The 19157-nt window shown below is 41.3% G+C and overlaps 2 protein-coding genes across 3 annotated transcripts in view; both read left to right on the forward strand.

The window, feature by feature from the left end:
• The window catches only part of si:dkey-197j19.6 (actin nucleation-promoting factor WAS), an 11771-nt gene extending 4936 nt beyond the window's left edge, over window positions 1-6835 (forward strand). Inside the window, exons 3-10 of the mRNA XM_055870189.1 lie at window positions 4080-4166; window positions 4683-4770; window positions 4985-5099; window positions 5234-5276; window positions 5600-5753; window positions 5922-6154; window positions 6375-6465; window positions 6589-6835. Coding sequence (XP_055726164.1) covers window positions 4080-4166; window positions 4683-4770; window positions 4985-5099; window positions 5234-5276; window positions 5600-5753; window positions 5922-6154; window positions 6375-6465; window positions 6589-6641 — 864 coding nt within the window. The 3' untranslated portion in view covers window positions 6642-6835. The remainder of the gene's footprint in view (window positions 1-4079; window positions 4167-4682; window positions 4771-4984; window positions 5100-5233; window positions 5277-5599; window positions 5754-5921; window positions 6155-6374; window positions 6466-6588) is intronic.
• A 400-nt stretch (window positions 6836-7235) lies between these two features.
• The window catches only part of LOC129815489 (6-phosphofructo-2-kinase/fructose-2,6-bisphosphatase 4-like), a 44700-nt gene continuing 32778 nt past the window's right edge, over window positions 7236-19157 (forward strand). Inside the window, exon 1 of one of the 2 annotated variants that reach the window (XM_055869366.1) lies at window positions 7236-7398. In XM_055869366.1, coding sequence (XP_055725341.1) covers window positions 7367-7398 — 32 coding nt within the window. In that variant the 5' untranslated portion in view covers window positions 7236-7366. The remainder of the gene's footprint in view (window positions 7399-19157) is intronic. The other variant, XM_055869367.1, reaches the window with a different exon arrangement.

The raw sequence follows: 19157 nt of genomic DNA on the forward strand, positions 1-19157 counted from the left end.
CTGGTTGAGAGAATGCCAAGAGTGTGCAAAGCTGTCATCAAGGCAAAGGGTGGCTACTTTGAAGAATCTCAAATATAAAATAGATTTTGATTTGTTTAACACTTTTTTGGTTATTACATGATTCCATATGAGTTCTTTCATAGTTGTGATTTCTTCACTATTATTTTACAATGTAAAACATTTTACAAATAAAGAAAACCCTTGAATGAGTAGGTGTGTCCACACTTTTGACTGGTACTGTATTTACTGTTGTAGGTCAAAGCTGTGTGCTGGAAAACCTTCGTAGAGCGTGGGTGGAATAGACATTGTTGTGCTCATGTGAATGTCCTTTATTTTTTGGCTTCAGAACAATGCCTACTTCTCACTTAAAATACTTTTGTTGTGCAAGGGACCTTGTGCAAGGGACAATAAAAAGCCACTCTAAAATGTGCAGTTTTGTCACACAACACAATGCCACAGATGTCTCAAGTTTTGAGGGAGTGTGCAATTGGCATGCTGACTGCAGGAATGTCCACCAGTGCTGTTGCCAGAAAATGTCATGTTAATTTCCCTAGCATAAGCCGCCTCCAACGTTGTTTTAGATAATTTGATAGTACGTCCAACCGGCCTCATAACCACTGACCACGTGTAACCACGCCAGTCCAGGACCACCACATCCGGCCTCTTCTCCTGCGGGATCGTCTGAGACCAGCCACCCAGACAGCTGATGAAACTGTGGGTTTGCACAACCAAAGAATTTCTGCACAAACTGTCATAAACTGTCTTACGGAATCTTATCTGCGTGCTCGTCGTCCTCACCAGGGTCTTGACCTGACTGCAGTTCGGCATCGTAACCTACTTCAGTGGGAAAATGCTTACCTTCGATGGCCACTGGCACGCTGGAGAAGTGTGCTCTTCACAGATGAATCCCGGTTTCAACTTTACCGGGCAGATGGCAGACAGAGTGTACGGTGTCATATGAGCAAGCGGTTTGCTGATATCAACGTAGTGAACAGAGTGCCCCATGGTGGCGGTGGGGTTATGGTATGGGCAGGTATAAGCTATGGACAACGAACACAATTGCATTTTATCGATGGCAATTTGAATGCACAGAGATACCCCGATGAGATCCTGAGGCCCATTGTCATGCCATTGATCCACCACCATCTCCTCATGTTCCAGCATGATAATGCACAGCCCCATGTCGCAAGGATTTGTACACAATTCCTGGAAGCTGAAAATTTCACTGCATACACACCAGACATGTCACCCAGGTAGCCTAGCAGTTAAGAGCGTTGGGCCAGTAACCAAAATGTTGCTGGTTCGAATCCCCGAGTCGGCAAGGTGAAAAAATCTGTCGCTCTGCCCTTGAGCAAGGTGTTTAATCCCCAACGACAACCGGGTGCCAATGATGCTACTGTCGATTAAGGCAGCCCCCTGCACCTCTCTGATTCAGAGGGTTTGGGTTAAATGCAGGAGACACATTAGGTTGAATGTGCTCAGTTGTACAACTGTCTAGGTATCCCCTGTTGTGACTTTCCCTCATGGGTGAGGATCAAAGAGAGCCCCCCCCCCTCTCTCTCTCTCCCACCAGAGAGGAAGGGAGGGAAGTTGGGCCGGTTGTGTGACTTAAGGGCCGGTTGTGTGACTTAATGACTGGTCGTAAACTTTCTCTCTCTCTTTGAGAGTTGAGACTGGAAGACTGGATTGAGACTGGAATGTCTGAGTGTTACAACAGAGAGAGACTTTGCAATACTTTAACATCAAAAGATTGGACATTGAAACAATATTTCTAACATAAATAATTTGGGAAATGGTTAGTAGGGCTCCAAACAATAATCATGTCAAATCAGTTGTTGTTTAATGATATCATTAAGGATAGTATAACTAAATAACTGCATCTCTGGAGGTGTACGCATTCAAGGGATTAGGTTTACATCTAAATGTTGTAAAACTTATATGATTAAATATGAAACTATTTGTGAAAAGACAGCAATATGTTTTTAGCCTTCTAAATTAGATAATTGTTGTCATAGAAAGCTTTACCCAGTCAGTAACCTTGCCGACGTGAGAACAGACATTATGCCAACAGGATGGAACGCCTCTTTTTTACAGAGTGCATAAAAGTACTTCTAACGAAATGTACATTAGACCAGTACATTGCCAGGTTGCTACTGGCATGTAAAATGGTTTAAAACTACTAGACCAAAACATGCCGGGTTGCTGCCGGAGTGTAAAGTGATTGTAGCTGTACCCTGAATAATCAACCATTGAGACCAGTACATTGCCGGATTGCTACTGGCGTGTTAAATGGTTTAAAATTAACAGACCAGAAAGCGGTGGCTACACGTTGAAATGGTTACAATTTAAATACAGACCAGCGTGACCGACAGCATGAGCTGAATGTTAGGAAATGGTAAGACCCTCTGAAACTCAACAGAGAAGAAGAAGACTAGACTAAGACACACATCTAGATGGCCGTGCGGTATTTCTGCACCCTGCCCGGCCATCTAGATGTGTGAAAGTTAGTGTATAAGCTAATGATCCATCATGTATGACATTCCTGGGAGTGTGTAAACTTAAATGTTTTATTACCATAGCATTTTTGTATGTTCTCTATAGTTATGTAGTTGGAAATGTATCAATTGACCAATTCGGCACATTTGGGCAAACTCCTGGCAGACTAGATACAAAATATTGTGCAGTAATGTAATTCTTCACTGGATCAGTCTGAAACATTCCACACACACTGCTGCCATCTGGTGGCAAAAATCTAAATACACCTAGACTCCATTCTGAAAGTATTGCCTTTCTCTTGCATTTCAAAGATTCTGAAAAAATAATAACAATAGAAAATGAATGATTTTTCTTTGTATTATCTTTAAACAGATCTAATGTGTTATATTCTCCTACATTCATTCACATTTCCACAAACTTCAAAGTGTTTCCTTTCAAATTGTATCAAGAATATGCATATCCTTGCTTCAGGATCTGACCTACAGGCAGTTAGATTTGGGTATGTCATTTTAGGCGAAAATTAAAAAAAAGGGTACGATCCTTAAGATCCTTACTGTAGCTTGGTCTGTACAACGCAAATTAATGTGATTAGCAAGGCAGTTTCTCAAAGTTTGGTGGTTTTAAACTGAACATAACTAACCTTACCTAGCTATGTTTTGTGTAAGAAATTATGATATTGTGGCGCATGAACTGGCTAAACACGTTAGCTAACGTTACAGTCTAACGTTATCATAGCAGCCAAGGACGTTTGCTAGCTTATTTGTGCATATTTGTTTGTTCTCCAATCACACACAACTGTCTAGCTAAGCAGTTTGCACATGATATAACTTCACCCTTATATGAAAACCTTACTTGAAAAAAAATATAGCTAAGTAGCTTTCCTCACTTGTTGGTTAACGACCATGCCAATGTTCTAATCTGACTGGTATAGCTACATAGCTAATCAAAATAAAACCCCATTCATTGGCAAGCTTCTTTTATTTTCCTGTTCGTTTAGCTAGCTTTCAGCTAACTGGTGTTAGCTAGCTACAGAGTCTAGCTGCTGAACTTTGTACAAGCTAGCTAGGTAACATTAGCTAGATAGCTACGTAGCTAATCAAAATATCTGCTTGTATTTATTGATTAACCTCAGCTTGAATACCACAGTATAGCTAGCTATCTACAGTAGCCTAGATGTGTTTGCATATATAATTATTATGACTGGCAACCTGATGCAAGCAGCTGTGTTGTTGGCAAGCAACCGACACAGTGTTAAAACTTTGAGCTTTGGCAAAAAAATCTGTTAGCATTGTCAAAGAAATGCACCTACAAATTTAGTCAATACAAAAAAAAAAAAATCTAATGATCACTTTATGGATGCTATAGTCTCGTTTTAACCCGACATCTAGAATTTGAGCTAGGTAGCCGCAGAAAATACTATGAAAACTAATTTGCTAACGACCCTGTTAAAAATCCGGTATGTGGTTCTTGGTAACAGCCCGGCGGCTCATGATGAGAGGTGGGGAGTGTGTCTTGTGTACCTTCAATCAACTTTATGTACACTTAATTATCTAATCTACTCTCTTTCTCCTTTAACCTACCAGAGATCTAAGTTGCTGTGGGAACAGGAGCTGTATGTTCCTTTTCAATACTCTGCACCCCACCCCTACTTCCACACCTTCCCTGCAAATGTAAGTGACATGCCCAGAAATCACATCTAAAGAGTTAAATTATTCCCTTATCAAACAGAACTCTATAATTATGTTTCAACCCTGATGACCAAAGCAACAAAACTGCTCATGGAACAGCTTTTAAGGGCATATTAACCATTCTGCTTTTAAATGGGTTAGGGTTGTGGTGGCTGAGGATTAGAGTTGAAACAGGATGTGGACATGAAGCTAGGGTTATGGTAATGTTTAGGGTTAAGGTTGAGCCTGGGGTAGACATGAAGCTAGGGTTGAGCCGGTGTGTGGATATTAAGCTAGTGATAGGGTTAACGGTTAGGGTTATGCTAGGGTTAGGGTTGAGCCAGGGTGTGGGGTTAGGGTTAGGCCTACAGGGTTATGTGAGTTCATTGGTTGGTTGGTTCTGTAACATGCTCATAATAACACTGGCTCTAAAAAGGCTTTGGCTAATAGCATAGCTCTGAAAATGTTATTGTTCTGATCCTTGATGACCTCCCACCCTGCCTGTGTGTGTTTGTTTAGGACTGCCAGGCGGCCCTGAACTTTGCAGATGAGGCAGAGGCAGAGAGGTTCTATGCAGCCGTGGAGAGACAGATCCAACAAGCCCCAGGTTTGGAGAGAAACACACACACGTCAGATTACATTTACATTATAATAAGCTCTCTCAGCTTCAGGCAAGCCAGTCCTCTTCTCTTTCTTACTCTCCCTTGTCTCCTCTTCCCCCATCTCTCTGTCTCTGTCTTTCACTCTATTTCTCCCATAACATTTTATATTTTGCTCTCTTTTGCTGAACCCCCATCTTTTTCTCTCTCCCCCTCTCTCAGACAGAGCTAGTGGGCAGATGAACCATACTGACAGTGTGGACTTCTCCTCAGGCTGTATCTGTGAACAGGAACAGAGCCCATCTGAGATCAGCACTCCATCTCCATATGTGTCAGAGTGAGAAATATAGTACATCTGCACACTGGAGCTCAGACAGACTCAGACAATTCACTATTAGAGATATTTTATGATGCAGCATTAGAATGGAGTAAAAGACAAATGGCTGATTTAATTTTCTCTCTTCTCCACAGACAGGAGTCCCATGTGAGAGTAGACCCAGAGCAAGGGCTTAGTGTGAGCACAACACTGACACCACTGTTGTTTTAACACATCCATAACACAACCATTATTATGTAGCTGTCAGATGAAAACCTCTTATCTCCAATTAACAATTATGAAATTCAGAAGGTATTTTGAATATATTTTATTGGTCCTAGAGTTATGAAATGTACAGAGTACATTGATGAGAGTAATTGCTTTTAATACAAGGTCCGACAGCGTATTATGATCATCATAGAATAATTTATAAAATTCTAATTGCACATTTATATCTGTTATATCACAGTCATCAATGCTATTGTAATGTCACATGCATCATCATCCTCACCTGTGTGCAGACTAGAGAGCTGGACCCTGCTCTGAGGAAGCTGGTCAGGATGGAGAGGCAAAACGAGGAGGATGTGACAGACAGACACACATCTAAAGTCATCTGCAGCCTCATCTACAGTCTGGGGGGCATGAAGGCTGACAGCAGGGACATGAACAACAGAGGTAGGCCTCCTGCTTGCTAAGAGGATTCATATTTTGCATTGCCTTGATTATTAGTTGAATCAGTTGTGTTAGTGCTAAGCTAGAACAAAAGCCTGTGCACCCACTCTGTGTGTCTCCAGAGCCAAGACTGAAGAACACAGGACAGATTCGTTTTGGTGTCTCTCACAGGTCCAGCCTCTAAGACCTTACCAAACAGATCTACAGGGACCTCCACCTCCCTGGGCCTGAAGAAGGGACCTCTGCCTCCTCTCCCGTCCCCCCTCACACGGAGTGTCAGCTCTCGAGATGTCTCCAAGAGCCCTCTCCCACCCTGGGTCCCCCAACCTCCCTCTATGCCCGCCCCCCCTCCTCCTGCAGGGGCACACGCTGAGAGGATCAGAAAGACCATGAGCTTCAGACCGGTGAGAGAACATGACTGGGGCATGTCAATCAAAGTCGTAGACAAGGTCCAATGTATGGCGATGTGAGGTTGATACAATGTTGTGTGTGTGCGTGTGCGTGTGCGTGTGTGTGTGTGTGTGTGTGTGTGTGTGTGTGTGTGTGTGTGTGTGTGTGTGTGTGTGTGTGTGTGTGTGTGTGTGTGTGTGTGTGTGTATGAGTATGTGTGTGCACGTATGATAGGTGGGCTCACCCTCTGCTGTAGAGTCTGACCTGGTCCTGAGTGCACTGAGGGAGATATTCCAGAAACGCCAACACCTCCAGCATCATAAAGGTGGACCTACTTTATCTCTCTCTCCATCTCATCTCATCCACAGTCTGTGATGTCAGCTTACCCTGGGATAGTCTCAAGTCAGGCCTGTTCTGCAGCTCATCATGTCTGTCTTCTCCTCCGCAGATGACACCACAAGCCAGTCAGAGATGGATTCTTACAGCGGGCAGTGGCTGTAGAGATAACAGGTTGAGAGGAGAAATATCCCCCTGCTTTCACAAGCATGTTGTTTCACAAGCATGTTGTTATTTGAAGTCTTCACTTTTGTCTTTCATTTTCAATTAATTCACTGTTAAATAATGATGCATCATTGAACAAATTGTTTTAGTGAAGAATACCATGCTCAATCAAGCCCTTTCTAAAATAAAATCTGTAAAATCCTCCATCGAACTGACTAAAACTTCCCTTGAATTGTGTGTGTGTGTGTGTGTGTGTGTGTGTGTGTGTGTGTGTGTGTGTGTGTGTGTGTGTGTGTGTGTGTGTGTGTGTGTGTGTGTGTGTGTGTGTGTGTGTGTGTGTGAAAGAGAAAGAGAAAGAGAAAGAGAAAGAGAAAGAGAGAGAGAGATTTGAGTTTATGAATTATCTCAATCTTGCTGACCTCATCGCCACTTAACTCTTATTGGGACCCCTGATCACATTGCCACATAGGCTTAGTTAAACAAACAGGGACGTTTGTATTTTAAAAGATAATTCATTTATGGTAGAGTGGCTCACATAGCCTACCTCAGTGGCTGTGCTTAAAACACAACGGTTGTAGCGCATCTGCTGCTGCCTTTGCGCACTCTGTAATCCTCTCCACCCTCTACGTTCAGTGTCATTGAACGCCGCGGAGAGACTCACATTAAACGAAACCACGCTGGCAACGAGCAACTGCTCTCCTTCAAACCTGGACAATGAGAGTTTCATGCCGTCCACGAGCCACGCGAGACATGGCAGGTAGGGTACAACGCCGATGCAGTTTTAGCACTTGTCATTTCATGCTGGATGCGATGAGGGAATTTCAACGATGTGTGCAGCATCCCTATTGCGTTGCGTTTGCTAACTAGCGGAGGACGTAAACAAGCTCGTCACGTAGACTAGTTTTCCATCAACAGAGCCTTATTACCTGCTTAAATCATTATAAAGCGATGTCAACAACATTTTTTTAGAAAGCAAGGGGCGAATATTTGTCATTAATATACTAATTTAGCGTTCGCAAAGACTGTTGTTGATAGTGCCTCTCTGCTAGCATCGCAATGTGATTTAGCTAGTGGAACGTTAATTGTCCATTATACATCTTTAGGGTAGCCTACATGTTGCATTTTTATCAGCAGATGGGCTATTTGATAAAAATGCATTTATGTTGAAATGTTGTTCAATGATAATGGTATGTTAGATGTTATTTGTTAGTAAATGTAGTACATTTCTGATTTGAACCACGCATAGCCTATCACGGATTGTTGTCGGTCAGTCATTGCCCTGAACGGGACTGAAGCTTCGTTTGGGCATCTCATTTGCAGGACTGGAGAAGTGGGGCATATTGCATGTTTACCATAGTAGTGGTCAGCTGTAAACAAGCTGCCTCTTGATGATGTAACATTTATGTAGGGGGTTGCCCTTAGAAACGTCTTGTTTCAAATCCTTGTCATAGAATGCTGTGATTTGTTATTATATTGATTGAACCATGTGTCACTGTAAACCATGGTCCTCCTGTATGTCAGATGCAAGCATTTCAGTGCTGCACATATCTGCTGTTCTATGGGATTCTAAAAGACTTGGTGAACTCAAGTCTGTCTGTGGCATGACAAACTGCTCTTTCTCTGTTAATACAAAAAAATAATGGCAAAAAAAATTATATTGTCACATACACCGAATAGGCACCGTGAAATGTTTTGTTTTGCAGGGTCAGACATAGTAGTATGGTGCCCCTGGAGCAAATTAGGGTTAAGTGCCTTGCTCAAGGGCACATCAACAGATTATTTACCTTGGCGGCTCAGGTATTCAAACCAGCGACCTTTCAGTTACTGGCCCAACTCTCTAACCACTAGGCTACCAGCATATACAGCTACACCTTCAGTTTAATTTACTGACACTGTTTCCTGTTACGAGAGTGCTATGTCTGTTTCTTGCATATGTGGGAGTGTCAAACTATGCCAGCAGAAGATTTGGCTGATTTCTTTATGAACAATCAATGCCTTGTCCCATATAAGGGTGAATCATGAACTTGACCCTGAATATAGCCTATATTACAATTCCAGACTGGCCACATAGGCTGGGGCTTGAGTGCACAAACAGTGCTTTTTCACTGAGTGTCCACCAATGGAAAAACAAACATTACAATGTTTGCAGTTGAATAGGTATATTTTCTTCTGCTGTTGTCAGGCTACACAGTATAACATGTAGTACTATATCCATATTTTAACATCTGATGTGTTATTCCATGACTCAGTCATTACGACACTGCACTATTATGCAAGACCTCTCTTTCTGGGATATGGAGCCTGAAGGTTTCCAATGATGACATCAGCAGCAGTAACATCATCACCACCCTCTTTCTCAGCCATCTATTTCCAGTGTTTGAGGGGTGCAAAATCCACTTAAATCCCGCTGGATTGATTGCTTCCATTTTACTCAGGTGACTTTTTCATACTCTTGCTTGTGCCTGTCGTTTTTCCCTGTTAATGTTACAACTGCGGAAATGTTTGTAATGACCTGTCAAACACACTCCGCAATGTTTGAAATGAGCTCAATGGAATACATTGTCTTTTTATTGAATTTATAAGAACTCTAAAGCTTTTTCTGGGATTTAAAGCACCGTCTCGAAAATTACATCAATAGAAAGAGAAGAAAGATTTTTTGTGGAATTGAAAAAAGTACTAATTTAATACAGTTGAAATGAAGGCAACTTCGAATATGAACACTTGGATTGTAGTGATTGTTATCTCACAAACATTGTAAAGTATGTTTAGATAGGCGTAATTTTATTTATTTATTTTTGTACTTTTTTTAAATTTCACCTTTATTTAACTAGGGAAGTCAGTTAAGAACAAATTCTTATTTACAATGACAGCCTTCCCCGGCCAAACTCGGACGACGCTGGGCCAATTGTGCGCCGCCCTTTGGGACTCCCAATCATGCTTGGTTGTGATACAGCCTGGAATCGAATCAGGGTCTGTAGTGACGCCTCTAGCATGGAGATGCAGTGCCTAAGATTGTTGCGCCACTCGGGAGCCAAATCTAGAGTAATCTAGAGCCAAGCGTGTTGATTTTTAATACCGAGGGTATCCTGCTATTGACACTTGTTGAATTCTGCAAGAGAACGTAACAACAACAGTAATTAATGAGGCAGTCTAGACAGCGCAGGTACTTTAGACAGAGCATGTGCTTGGTGGTTGCAGCGCTATTCCACCCCTTTATGTTAATTTATTAATATATGCAAACACACATGCTGTATTTAATAATATGAGCCTCATTTGCATATCTTTATTTTAGCACAATTTTTTTTTCAATACTTGATACATTTTCCTATTGTATGTCTTGAGTGCATTCTAAGAAGAAGAAAAAAAGAAATAATTTTTTTGGGGTGTATCTTCCTCTATTGTCCAACTGTTGCATTTATTAGAATTGTTTTAAACTTTTTTACAATTTAGATGACAGTGGCTACTTTTCTTCAGAATTGTTCCAAGTCAGGTTGGACCACGTGACCTGATCATGTCACCTGACATGGTCCACGTTCAGTTGTCGAGTGTTGCAGGTAGAAATGCCATGAATATGTTGGAGAGGCTTGTTTGTTCCACATTTACATATCTGAATGCTCCAAAACATCCTGCGCCCCCCAGGGAAAACTCCAGGGCCCAGGTTATATGGGCAGAAAAAACTCCTGGCTCTACTTATGGCCCATGTCGATCCACTGAGTCTAATTTTATTCTTATTTGATGAATGTAAAGTGCCCTTCACAGTGGTGCATGAGATCACAAAATGATACAGAGAAGAACAGACACAATAAAAAGCTGATTAGTGACTGCAAGCATCAGTCAGACCACACAGCGGGAGGTAGCCTAGTTGCAACATTTGCCAACATCTCCCTATTAGTCATTTAAACATTGACATTGTTTTTAGACATTGTGGGCCACCAAAATATTTGCACTGTCTCGGATGTAGAGCCAAAGAATCAGAATCAGAAGAATTTAAGGATTTTGGGCACTGGCCAGCCGGGCTAGTATACCAACATTTCTACTTGCCCTGGTCCAAAATCTGCTATGCAATAATCGAAAAGACTAAATTTCACCTGCATCTCGGGCTAGTTTGGCACATTTTCTATTAGCCCTGTCTGAAAAGTGCTAACTAGCCTCGGGCTAGTGCGCTAGCTTAATTTCCATCCCTGTCTCAGACACTAAATAGCCTAGCTACTGAGGTCAGAGTGACCGAGAGGCTGTTTACCCCCTCATCCCAGAATGTTTTTAAGGTTATGTGAGTGTGTATGTTAAAAGATTTAGGGGTCCACCTGTTTCTATGTCAGGTATATACAGAAGGCGGTGATTTGGAGGTCTGTGCTGTGGTAAGGAGAGGACCGAATTGGTAGGATCAGGTCAGTAATGTGTTCACTGTGACTGTATGCCACGGCATATTCATCACTCTGGGCTGCTGCTCTGCCAACAACAGCCTCCAGGTTTATAAAGCGCTTGTAATCTCCCTTTCTATCCTTTTTTCTTCTTGGCCCATCACTTTCTTCCTTACTTTTTTCTCCCTTATCCTCATTCTCTGCCTCCCTCTATCTGTGTGAAAGTTCAACCCACACTCAGAATCCCATTAAAGGCTCCAGGGAGGGATTTGTCTACTTGTGTGTAGGTGTGTAGGTCATAGGGCTCAGCCTTTTTATCCCCATCCAGATAAGAATGCATTGTCTTCCTAAATAGCATAGCGTACATTGCATAATGAACAAAGAGTAAGAGTAGCATACATTGAATGCATTTTATTACTAACATGCACAAATATAATGTCCTTAGGCTCATTTCATCAACGATAAAGGCTTATTTAATTTTCTCATTGATACTAGTCTAATGAAAGCGGGACCATGAGGTAATTGTTTTGACTATTCCATGAATCAATATTAGTTAGGTCAGAGAGAGGCTGATGAAATTGGTTGTATGGGTGTGTTTTTGGTTTGTGTTAATGCTTGCAATGCAGCGCTGTGTTTATTGGCGTAGCACAGTTTTGCAATGCCAGCAGGCAAGATCCGAGCAAGCCCCCCCCCCCCCCCCCAAAAAAAAGATATTTGTTTGTTTTAGGAATTGTAAAAAAAAAAAATGCCATGGGGTTGAGAGAAAATGTTGCTGTTTTTAAAGCTAATTTCCTGCAATAAACAGATTTTGCCATGGGGCAGATTAAAAGTGTGCTTTTTTAATAGCTAATCTAATGCTATACACATTTTACCATGAGGTTGAATGAAAATGTTGCCGTTTTAAAGCAAATTTCCTATAATTCGAAACATTTTGTGTTCATATGCTATCTGGGGGTGTCCATAAAGCTTGGGGGACCCCCGGTTCGCGGTGTGCTTCCTACGCCACTGCCTGTTCTATTGTTAGGGCCAAGAAAAAACTCCTGGTCCTACTACAGAGTAGAACCAACCAATGCAGTGAAATTAAGACTGATTAATGCTAGTATGACCCTCCATAAATTGTCATTGCACTGCCAGCCCCTCACCTCATCCCATTTTAGCTGGAGGAGAGTTGATGAGGTGAGTGGTGGTTGTTGTGACAGAGTAATAAGTCATTGATATTTCACAAGGACCAGAAAGAGCTTGACTTTAAAAGCAGAGTCTGTTCTGTCTGTGGGGTGGCTGGGTCATCTCTAAAAGCTTTGACTGTGGCCAGTACCTTTACATTGGGACATGGTGTCTGTGTTGATGCAGCCCACTGTGCATAATAAATACACAGCTAGTTTCCTTGATCATCACACATTCTTTTTTTTAACTTGTTTCTAAAATGATGAGTATTGCTTCCTGGTTCCTGCATGTGACATGGCGCTCCTACATTAGACCTTTTAGAAGGTCTAATGGTTATTCCAGAACTACCCTTGATCTGGCTGGTTTGGCAACTCTGTGATGTGTTGTTGTGTTAATAACTTATGCCTTACTTGCCTATAGGACGGGTTAGCTGACAATGTCACAAAAACAATGCACGCGCTTCAATGGGTCAGAATTCCATGTGTTGTGATTCTGGATGGCCAGATAGCTAGCAACAATGACAAGAAGCTGCCATGTGGGGAATCATAGGTGGCTGTTTTGAGTTTTTTTGACTGATGTCAAGTTTATGCTAATATAGCCAAAATTCACTAGGTAGCTAACCAACAACTGTAATTATGTATTTGAGAGACAAGCAGTGCTCATTGTGCAGATTTATTTTTTGTTTTCAATAAACATTTGACACTAAATATAGCGTAGTTTACATGTTGTCAACAATCCTAAACCAACCCTGTCTGTTTTTCCCCATTGTTGCGCACATGTCAGTTTTCTTGCTAAACAACCAACCCATCTATAAGCATGCATCTCTTTCTCAATCTCTCTCAATTCAATTCCAGGGGCTTTATTGGCATGGGAAACATATGTTTACATTGCCAAAGCAAGTGAAATAAACAAAAAGTAAATATTACACTCACACAAGTTTTTCAAATGTCATATGTCTATATACAGTGTTGTGACGATGTGCAAAAAGTTCAAGTACAAAAGGGAAAATGAAACAAATATGGGTTGTATTTACAATGTTTTGTTCTTCACTGGTTGCCCTTTTCTTGTGGCTACAGGTCACAAATCCTGCTGCTGTGATTGCACACTGTGGTATTTCACCCAATAAATATGGGAGTTTATCAAAATTTGATTTATTTTTCAATTATTTGTTGGTCTGTGTAATCTGAGGGAAATATGTGTCTCTAATATGGTCATACATTTGGCAGGAAGTTAGGAAATGCAGCTCAGTTTCCACCTCATTTTGTGGGCAGTGTGCACATAGGCAGACCTGGCTCTCAAGAGAAGAAAGGCTATGGCAGAGGCTATGTTCACTGAGTCTGTACATACTCAAAACCTTCCTTAAGTTTGGGTCACTCACAGTGGGCAGGTATTCTGCTACTGTGTGCTCTTTGTTTAGGGCCAAATAGCCTTCTAGTTTGCTCTGTTTTATTAATTACTTGACACATTGGAAGGAATTATCTTTTTGTTTTCTCACGATTTGGTTGTGCCTAATTGTGTTGCTTTCCTGGGGCATGTTTCTGTTTGCGAACAGAGCCCCATGACCAGCTTTCTTAAGGCACTCTTCTCCAGGTTCATCTTCCTGTAGGTGATTACTTTGTTATGGAAGGTTTGGGAATCGCTTCCTAAAGGTGGTTGTAGAATTTAATGTCTCTTTTCTGGATTTTGATCATTTACTGTCAGGGCCCAGGTCTGACAGAATCTGTGCAGAAGATCTAGGTTCTGCTGTAGGCCCTCCTTGGTTGGGGACAGAAGCACCAACAAATTGCCCTCGCCAATTCGTTTTTCGTTTATATATATATGTGTGTGTATGTTGAAGAGGTTTGGCGCTTAAGCAGCATCCCTGTCTCACCCCACGGCCCTGTGGAAAGAAATGTGTGTTTTTTTGTCAATTTTAACCACGCACATGTTTTATGTACATCTCTCTTGCTCTCTGACACACACACACACACACACACACACACACACACACACACACACACACACACACACACACACACATATTGCAGCTGCATGAATTAGACTCATCCACACACAAAAGAGTTGCATGAATTAGACTCTTCCGCCATATGATGCACACAATCACAGAGACATGTACGAGCACGCATTCGCACAAAAGCACACACAGTGGATTATTAAACCAGGCATCCTCCTCTAAGATGCCTGGGACTTGTTAAAGTAAAATGAAGAGCCATTTAAATAGCTTCTGTTCTATCCCCTACTCTGAATTACATGGGATGCAACATATTACTCAGTTCTATTAGATCTATTTATAGCGCTAATGGAGAATCCTCTCTCTCTCTCTCTCTCTCTCGGGAGGTGATGATGACACGTTTGCCAAAAGCAGGTCTGTCTGTCTTTGGATGAGTGAGGGCAGGCTTTTCCACTGACAGAACTGAGTCTGTACGTCATCAGAGGTAGCAAGAGAAAGTGAGAGGTGGAAAGGGAGAGACAGACAAATGATGCCAGTTCAATCCAGCGCTGGATTTATGATTCCTTTTTTTGTCTACCAGAAGACAGGATTAATCTAGCTTGACTACCCATCCACATTGCTCCGGCCAAACGCCACGCCCACTATTTTATTTATTTATTTTATCTTTATTTAACTAGGCAAGTCAGTTAAGAACAAATTCTTATTTTCAATGATGGCCTAGGAACAGTGGGTTAACTGCCTTGTTCAGGGGAAGAACGACAGATTTTTACCTTGACAGCTCGGGGATTCAATCTTGCAACCTTTCGGTTACAAGTGCAATGCTCTAACCACTAGGTTACCTGCCGCCCCACACTAGCATTTCTTCTCCATGGTGAGTGGATTTACTTCCCATCCTGATGTCTTCTAGAATGCAAACACATTCTGAACGTTCTAATTGGTCCCAGAAACTGATGGGTTGGACCAGACCCGGTCAATATGATGACGTTATCAACGTTGATACTCTGATTGATTAGATTGGTTTGAGAAAATCCAATCGCTGTACGAAACAAATTCATCAATGACCCTCGTTTTTACGTTAGCACAACGACTTCTAGGATGGCAGTTTCAGACAATGTCGTCAGGCAAGCATTAACGGAAGTAAAAAAAAAAAAAGGAAGTTAGATAATGATGCTTCCAAATGAAAAACATAGAATTAACATGCAACAGGGCCAGGAATTGTCTGTAAGTAACTACCTCATGTCCAGGGACATTGTGTGTGTCAGTGAGAGTAAGATGATTAGGCCTACCAGTAAGTGTGTACAGCAGGTGTCTACCTATTGGCTGATGAGATTAGTCCTGCTGACCTATTGACTAGTCTGGGACTGGGACATCTTTGACTGTGCTGTCACTCTAATATAGGCAAGGGGTGGAGAGGGTCAGTTGAGCACTCCTCAGTTTAGCATAGACTAAGATTTTCCGTGTGTGTGGTCGTCATAGGTTGACCAGGTCACCACCATATAGACATTACTTTTATTAAGGGGCAGACAACGGAGCTGATTGTGGACTACAGGAAACGGAGGGCCGAGCACGCCCCCATCCACATTGACAGGGCGTTGCAGAGCGGGTCGAGAGCTTCAAGTTCCTCGGTGTCTACATCACTAAGGAATAACATGGTCCACACACAGCAACACAGTGATGCAGGCACAACAACGCCTCCCCCCTTCAGGAGGCTGTCATGCCACATAGTGTCACACAGCCAAAATGTCTCCCCACACACACAATGGGATTTGAGAAGCTATTAGCAAAGTTCATTTTTTTTAATAAAGAAACCAATATGGACTATAGCCCGTCGTCATAGTGGGCAGAACAAGCAAGAAGGTGGGCAGAGCCAAGCACGAGTTAGTGAGATCCTATTGGTGCGTTCTAGCAAACATTTGCATATTTCTGTTAGGGAATGCCTACTCTGAAGTGCATGTGTGTAATAACTAAATTTGCTTTTGCACTCCTTCTAAACAATGCCATTATTTTATTTTTGGGGAAAAGGGTAAGGTCTACAAAATGTAGTCCACTCTGTTCATAACAGATTGTAGTTTTGGGAACAGTATTGAGATCAAATGTTTAATCGATGAGGAAATGTGCCATATTTGGTAGTGAGTGGAAACGCCAAGCGGATGCTTTACATTTATACATCCAGTGAAATATCAGTCTCATTGTTCTATCTGTCCTATTAGCGTCCGTTGCTACGGATGTTGCTAGAACATGCCAAAATCTGCCCAGTCTACGTAATGAAAGAACAAAAATTGATAGCATTCGTTGCTATGCTGGTTGTTATGTTCTGATTGTTCTGAGGCGCATGCAGTCAAAATTCAGGGTAAAATTCGAACATTGTTATAGGTTATTTACACTATTTACGATATTTTTTAGCTTTAAATCTCAGATTATTATTGGATAAAGTACAAAACATGATCCATGCATGGTCATTGACGTTTACTTGCATGCAAAACTTGATTTAGCCAGCATGAGCATGCTGCAAGCAAACATGGATACTGCAAATGATGGATGCAAACACTACTGTGAGGTAAGACCATTTTTCCAAATCTCTTTATTTAACTAGCTAGCTAAACTTTGTATTGTATTATTTGTCTTTGTAATTCAGTTGATTTAAATAGCTATCTCTTATACAGAGTAGCATTTGAAAAGTGCTATATCATCTGTAAAATGTGGGATAAAGGTGAACTGCATTAATTAATCTTCTGGTCATCATGAGTGATCAGATTGTACCTGGGTCTACCATTAGAGAGGCTGGTTTCAGACTATGATCTATAAGTAGATCATAGGAAACCCTGTTGCAGTGAGGTTATTTTAGCAATAACTGTACTCATTGTATATCAATGTATGTGTGTCAATTAATTGATTTCTTGCTGAATTACTACAATCATGATAGGTAGTTTATCCTTTGTTTTTCTTGTTCCATACCAGGCTGCCATGGTGTGGGCCTCTGTCAAACAACTTCCTCCCAGCAACAACAGAAATGCGAGCCGAGCTTTCAAAAATAACATCAGGACAATAATAAAAGTACTATATAGGATCCAACCCTATCAGAGTGAATAAATGTAGAGCGTTTGTAGTAGAGGTCGACCGATTATGATTTTTCAATGCCTATACCGATTATTGGAGGACAAAAAAGCTGATACCGAATAATCGGACGATTTATTTAAAAAAAAGTTTATATATATATTTATTTATTTATCATACACACACACACACACACACACACACATTTTTTGTAATAATGACAATTGCAACAATATTGAATGAACAATGAACACTTATTTTAACTTAATATAATACATAAATACACACACGCACACAGCTCTGAAGTGACAATGATACTGAAGAGTCTGCTTAGGAGACAAATACTCTCAACTGTTTGAATAAAATAGAGTTTAAGTTACCTGTGATGAATGTTGAAAACAAAAACTTTAATTTCTATATGCAGGAAATCCTATTTTAATAATGGGCATGGTAAGAATTGACAACCAAAGTGCGAGTCATAATTCCCATCTGAAAAGCAGTTCCTTCATTTATTCCATAGGATATTTGTGTTTCGTGTAGGCTTACATCACCGTGCCAATTTTATAACTGTGTAGATATCCATAGGACAAGGTAACTCTGATCAATATTGGCTAAATATAAGCGAAGATTTAAAAAAATTGTAGAGTGGATTTATGAAAATATGTTGACAAACGTTACCTTATCCTAGTGAGATTTACACTGGTATCAAAACGTTGAGGCGGTTTAAGCCTGCACGAAACACAGACCTTATTTGAAGTAGATCAAGACATTCTCTATGGAAGACATGAACTGTAAAATAACGAAGGAACCCCTTTCAAATTCAGCCGCAAGTTATTACAGGAATTATAACGCGTCGACTATTTCTCTCTAAACCATATACCTTTGGCTAATCTGGAAACTATCACCTCGAAAACAAAACGTTTATTCCGTTCCGTATTTTATCTAACGGGTGGTATCCATGAGTCTAAATATTCCTGTTACATTGCACAACCTTCAATGTTGTTTGTCCAAAGAGAGGAGTCACAAAAATTTGAAATAGAGAGCGTTATAAATATTCACTTACCTTTGATGATCTTCATCGGAATGCACTCCCAGGAATCCCAGTTCCACAATAAATGTTTGTTTTGTTCGATAAAGTCCATAATTTATGTCCAAATACCTCCTTTTTGTTTGCGCGTTTAGTCCAGTAATCCAAATGCACAAGGCGCGGGCACTAAGTCCAGATAAAGTCAAAAAAGTAGAAACATGTCAAATGAAACTCTGTCCTATTGCATATTCTTACTTCCCCTACGTCCCATCCGTGTGTGATGTATCGAGCCATACAATAATAATGTCCCCCTGTAACTGTGAAAGGGGGAAGTCTGGATGTAATGGGCACATGGGGATACAGATAATGCAGATCAATGCAACTGTCATTGTCCGGCTTCCCTGCCCTCATGAACAGCTTTACCATACAGGCCATTCCCCTGGGTGCATCAAATCCATCAAATGGAAAGGGAATGGTTGTCAACTGAGGTTTTGCTGTGGTGCAGGCATAACATTCTTATTTCGCTACTGATCTGGCTGTATACTGAAACCATAGGTTAGAATCCCCATAACCAGTTTACACCTCAATCACTTCCTTAAGAACTTTGTCTGAACTATCTGCACCGGTCCTTGGCTCTGGATGACTCCACGGTCAGTAGCTGTTTCGTCAGTGGCTCTGCTTGTATTCTGACTGGCTGTAGAACTATCACCGGCCCTAACCTCTTCTACCCGGAATGGTACTATAGTATCAACTGAAACCTGATTAAATCCAACATACCATAACCCGAGATCCTCTTCCTTTACGTTTTTAATGGTAATTCGTACCTTTACGCAATATTTCACTCGCTCCGGATTACAGTCCAAAACCCTCACCTTCACTATACTCCACCTTCTTCCATCTCGGATGGGTCATGGTGTATTAGGACGATGGCTCCCACAATAAGACAGCTCAGACCAATC

The sequence above is a fragment of the Salvelinus fontinalis genome, chromosome 18 (genome assembly GCF_029448725.1).
Source record: "Salvelinus fontinalis isolate EN_2023a chromosome 18, ASM2944872v1, whole genome shotgun sequence".
In the NCBI taxonomy this organism is placed as follows: domain Eukaryota; kingdom Metazoa; phylum Chordata; class Actinopteri; order Salmoniformes; family Salmonidae; genus Salvelinus; species Salvelinus fontinalis.